General features: G+C 43.1%; 1 protein-coding gene across 15 annotated transcripts in view; it reads right to left on the bottom strand.

Moving 5' to 3' along the window:
• Positions 1–5,000, bottom strand: part of LOC127922504 (tuberin-like) — a 52,697-nt gene that overhangs the window by 7,814 nt on the left and 39,883 nt on the right. For 13 of the 15 annotated variants that reach the window (XM_052506372.1, XM_052506364.1, XM_052506359.1 and 10 more), the window contains exons 18-20: positions 4,263–4,397; positions 1,529–1,718; positions 1,106–1,199 (exon numbers count right to left, since the gene is read on the bottom strand). In XM_052506372.1, coding sequence (XP_052362332.1) covers positions 1,106–1,199; positions 1,529–1,718; positions 4,263–4,397 — 419 coding nt within the window. Of the gene's footprint in view, positions 1–222; positions 272–724; positions 766–1,105; positions 1,200–1,528; positions 1,719–4,262; positions 4,398–5,000 lie in introns of those variants that run through there. The other 2 variants (XM_052506363.1, XM_052506368.1) reach the window with 2 other exon arrangements.

The following is a 5,000-nucleotide window of genomic DNA, read 5'->3' as shown; positions in this document are numbered from 1 at the left end:
GTACTGGTTAAAACCTGGAGAGACACAATGTACTAGTTAAACCTGGAGAGACACAATGTACTAGTTAAACCTGGAGAGACACAATGTACTGGTTAAAACCTGGAGAGACACAATGTACTAGTTAAACCTGGAGAGACACAATGTACTAGTTAAACCTGGAGAGACACAATGTACTAGTTAAACCTGGAGAGACACAATGTACTAGTTAAACCTGGAGAGAGAGACACAATGTACTAGTTAAACCTGGAGAGACACAATGTACTGGTTAAACCTGGAGAGACACAATGTACTGGTTAAAACCTGAGACTAGTTAAACCTGGAGAGACACAATGTACTGGTTAAACCTGGAGAGACACAATGTACTGGTTAAACCTGGAGAGACACAATGTACTGGTTAAACCTGGAGAGAGACAATGTACTGGTTAAAACCTGGAGAGACACAATGTACTGGTTAAACCTGGAGAGACACAATGTACTGGTTAAACCTGGAGAGACACAATGTACTGGTTAAACCTGGAGAGACACAATGTACTGGTTAAACCTGGAGAGACACAATGTACTGGTTAAAACCTGGAGAGACACAATGTACTGGTTAAAACCTGGAGAGACACAATGTACTGGTTAAACCTGGAGAGACACAATGTACTAGTTAAACCTGGAGAGACAATGTACTAGTTAAACCTGGAGAGACACAATGTACTAGTTAAACCTGGAGAGACACAATGTACTAGTTAAACCTGGAGAGACACAATGTACTGGTTAAACCTGGAGAGACACAATGTACTGGTTAAACCTGAGAGAGAGAGAGGTAGAGAGAGAAACCGAGAGAGAGAGAGGTAGAGAGAGAAACCGAGAGAGAGAGAGAGGTAGAGAGAGAAACCGAGAGAGAGAGAGAGAGAGGTAGAGAGAGAAACAGAGAGAGAGGTAGAGAGAGAAACAGAGAGAAACAGAGTGAGAGAGAAACAGAGTGAGAGAGAAACAGAGAGAAACAGAGTGAGAGAGAAACAGAGAGAAACAGAGTGAGAGAAACAGAGAGAAACAGAGTGAGAGAGCGTGTGTGTGAACGTGTGTACATTTGTTACACGTGTGTGTATCCGGTACTCACTTGGAGGGGTTGGTGTAGGGCAGGGAGATGGCGAACACACTGACGTACTGCTCTGCTACAAAGTAAGCATAGAGATGTGGCAGCCGCACCAGAGCTACACCACACACACACACACACACACAGTTAGCATGACATAATCTAACCTTGCCATGTGGCACCATCATCAACAGGTAAGGATGTAATGGGGTCACTGAACTCTACAACTGAACCATCTTCCCTGTAAAGACACTAAAGTATATAACATGACTGTGTGAGGTATATTAGGTGTGTTTCATATGTAAACATCATCTAACATGAACTAGGAAGTGAAATACAAAGAATCATTCACACATTCATTGGCTGATCTAGCTTCCTGTATAAACAGATCCTGTTCTCTGATTGGCTTCCATCTATCAGGGCGTGTAAACTAAGGTGTGTTCTCACTGGACAGGAATTCCAGCATGGGCGACGCCATGGCGACGGTTGCCGAGATGTGAGTCAGCTTGACGATGAGTGCGGGGAGGAGTTTAATCATGATGTCAGGCATCTCCACGGTGCACATTGTCAGGGCAACCACACACTGCTTGGCACAGCGGTATATCAGCCCTGCTTCCAGACACTGAACCAACTCCCTCTGAGAGATGAAGGTGGAAAGACAGAAGAGAACAACGATGATGTTATTTATGATCAGATATTGAGATGAAACTCTCAAAAAGGCACAAGCTGTTTTTACCTGAGGATTATGGTCACTTGCCCAAATGTTTTATTTTCTACTTAGGCCTACAGTCGCAGATGCCATCAATGGAATTGTCTTTCACTCAAACATGGGGTCACTTTTTACCAGCCATAGTATCTAGTGATTTAAAACATGTTTAGCAACCTAAAAAAGCTACATTGAATAGACCAAGAAAACTCATCAACGTGCTAACGTCTCTCACAGAAAACTCATCAACATGCTAACGTCTCCATCACAGAAAACTCATCAACGTGCTAACGTCTCTATCACAGAAAACTCATCAACGTGCTAACGTCTCTATCACAGAAAACTCATCAACATGCTAACGTCTCCATCACAGAAAACTCATCAACATGCTAACGTCTCCATCACAGAAAACTCATCAACATGCTAACGTCTCTATCACAGAAAACTCATCAACATGCTAACGTCTCCATCACAGAAAACTCATCAACATGCTAACGTCTCCATCACAGAAAACTCATCAACATGCTAACGTCTCCATCACAGAAAACTCATCAACATGCTAACGTCTCTATCACAGAAAACTCATCAACGTGCTAACGTCTCTATCACAGAAAACTCATCAACGTGCTAACGTCTCTATCACAGAAAACTCATCAACGTGCTAACGTCTCTATCACAGAAAACTCATCAACGTGCTAACGTCTCTATCACAGAAACGTGCTAACGTCTCTATCACAGAAAACTCATCAACGTGCTAACGTCTCCATCACAGAAAACTCATCAACATGCTAACGTCTCCATCACAGAAAACTCATCAACATGCTAACGTCTCCATCACAGAAAACTCATCAACGTGCTAACGTCTCCATCACAGAAAACTCATCAACATGCTAACGTCTCCATCACAGAAAACTCATCAACGTGCTAACGTCTCCATCACAGAAAACTCATCAACATGCTAACGTCTCCATCACAGAAAACTCATCAACATGCTAACGTCTCCATCACAGAAAACTCATCAACGTGCTAACGTCTCCATCACAGAAAACTCATCAACATGCTAACGTCTCTATCACAGAAAACTCATCTACGAAAAAACTCATCAACGTGCTAACGTCTCTATCACAGAAAACTCATCAACGTGCTAACGTCTCTATCAACGTGCTAACGTCTCCATCAAAAAACTCATCAACGTGCTACATGAAAACTCAACGTGTCAACGTCTCAATCACAGAAAACTCATCAACGTGCTCTCCACAGAAAACTCACTCTAACGTCAATCATGCTCAACGTCTCTATCACAGAAAACTCATGAACATGCTAACGTCTCTATCACAGAAAACTCATGAACACGCTAACGTCTCTATCTAACACGCTAACGTCTCTATCACAGAAAACTCATGAAAAACTCTATCACAGAAAAACTCAAACACGCTAACGTCTCTATCACAGAAAACTCATGAACACGCTAACGTCTCTATCACAGAAAACTCATGAACACGCTAACGTCTCTATCACAGAAAACTCATGAACATGCTAACGTCTCTATCACAGAAAACTCATGAACACGCTAACGTCTCTATCACAGAAAACTCATGAACATGCTAACGTCTCCATCACAGAAAACTCATGAACGTGCTAACGTCTCTATCACAGAAAACTCATCACAGAAAACATGCTAACGTCTCCATCACAGAAAACTCATCTCCATCACAGAAAACTCATCAACATGCTAACGTCTCCATCACAGAAAACTCATCAGAACGTCTCTAACTCATGAACATCACAGAAAACTCTAACGTGCTAACGTCTCTATCACAGAAAACTCATCAACGTGCTAACGTCTCTATCACAGTCAACGTGCTAACGTCAGACAGAAAACTCAGAGACAGTTAACAGCAACATGGAATCACAGAAAACTCATGAACATGCTAACGCCTCTTCTAACGTCCCTTTAACGTGAACGTCAATCACAGAAAACTTGCTAACGTCTGGCAACATGCTAACGATCACAGAAAACTCATGAACATGCTAACGTCTCATCACAGAAAACTCATGAACATGCTTCAATGTCACAGAAAACAATGAACATGCTAAGGCCTCAGCATTTATTCCCTCAATGTTGAGACAGTTAACAGCAGGAGAGAGATGACATTCTTCCTTAACCAAGTTACCTGCAACTGGCAGGTTCAATGTGTCAATGTTTCAATGTGTCAATGTTTCAATGTGTCAATGTGTCAATGTTTCAATGTTTCAATGTTTCAATGTTTCAATGTTTCAATGTTTCAATGTGTTAATGTGTTAATGTGTTAATGTGTTGCCGTCTGTTCGTGAACTTAAACTTGGTGGGCAGGCTTTTGTTCAAAATGTAACTAAGACTAATGCTTCTAATGAAAATATGCTCTTCGCCTTTATCAAAACAATGTTTTCGATGCCTATTTCAGAGTGTGTGTGTGTGTGTTTTTGTATGTGTACCTGTCTGGCCTGTTCTAGGTAGTTGTGGTATGATGTGATAGCAGTGAGAACAGGTACTACAGCCAGCTGGACATCAGTACGACTGAAACCATCTGGAGTCTTCTTCAGACGCTCTGAGATAAGACGGTCTGTCACCTAGACAGGCAGAGAGACAGACAGACAGCAACAGAGAGACAGTGACAGAGAGACAGACAGAGAGAGCGATAGACAGAGAGCGAGAGAGAGAGAGACAGACAGACAGCAACAGAGAGACAGACAGAGAGAGCGATAGACAGAGAGCGAGAGAGAGAGAGACAGACAGACAGCAACAGAGAGACAGTGACAGAGAGACAGACAGAGAGCGATAGACAGAGAGCGAGAGAGAGAGAGACAGAGACAGACAGCGACAGAGAGACAGTGACAGAGAGACAGACAGAGAGACAGTGACAGAGAGACAGACAGAGAGAGATAGACAGAGAGACAGAGAGCGAGAGAACAGAGAGCGAGAGAGCGAGAGACAGAGAGAACAGAGAGACAGCAGAGAGACAGCGAGAGACAGAGAGCGAGAGAGAGAGACAGACAGACAGCGACAGAGAGACAGTGAGAGAGACAGACAGAGAGACACAGAGAGACAGAGAGACAGAGAGACAGAGCGAGAGAGAGAGACAGCACAGACAGAGAGCAAGAGAGAGAGAGGCAGCGACAGAGAGCGAGAACAAGAGAGAGAGACAGCGACAGAGAGAGAGAGAGAGACAGAGA

This window comes from Oncorhynchus keta, unplaced genomic scaffold, assembly GCF_023373465.1.
Source record: "Oncorhynchus keta strain PuntledgeMale-10-30-2019 unplaced genomic scaffold, Oket_V2 Un_contig_26008_pilon_pilon, whole genome shotgun sequence".
NCBI classification, from domain to species: domain Eukaryota; kingdom Metazoa; phylum Chordata; class Actinopteri; order Salmoniformes; family Salmonidae; genus Oncorhynchus; species Oncorhynchus keta.
The sequence above is the reverse complement of the archived record's forward strand: the minus strand, read 5'-3'. Positions and strand labels throughout refer to the sequence as shown.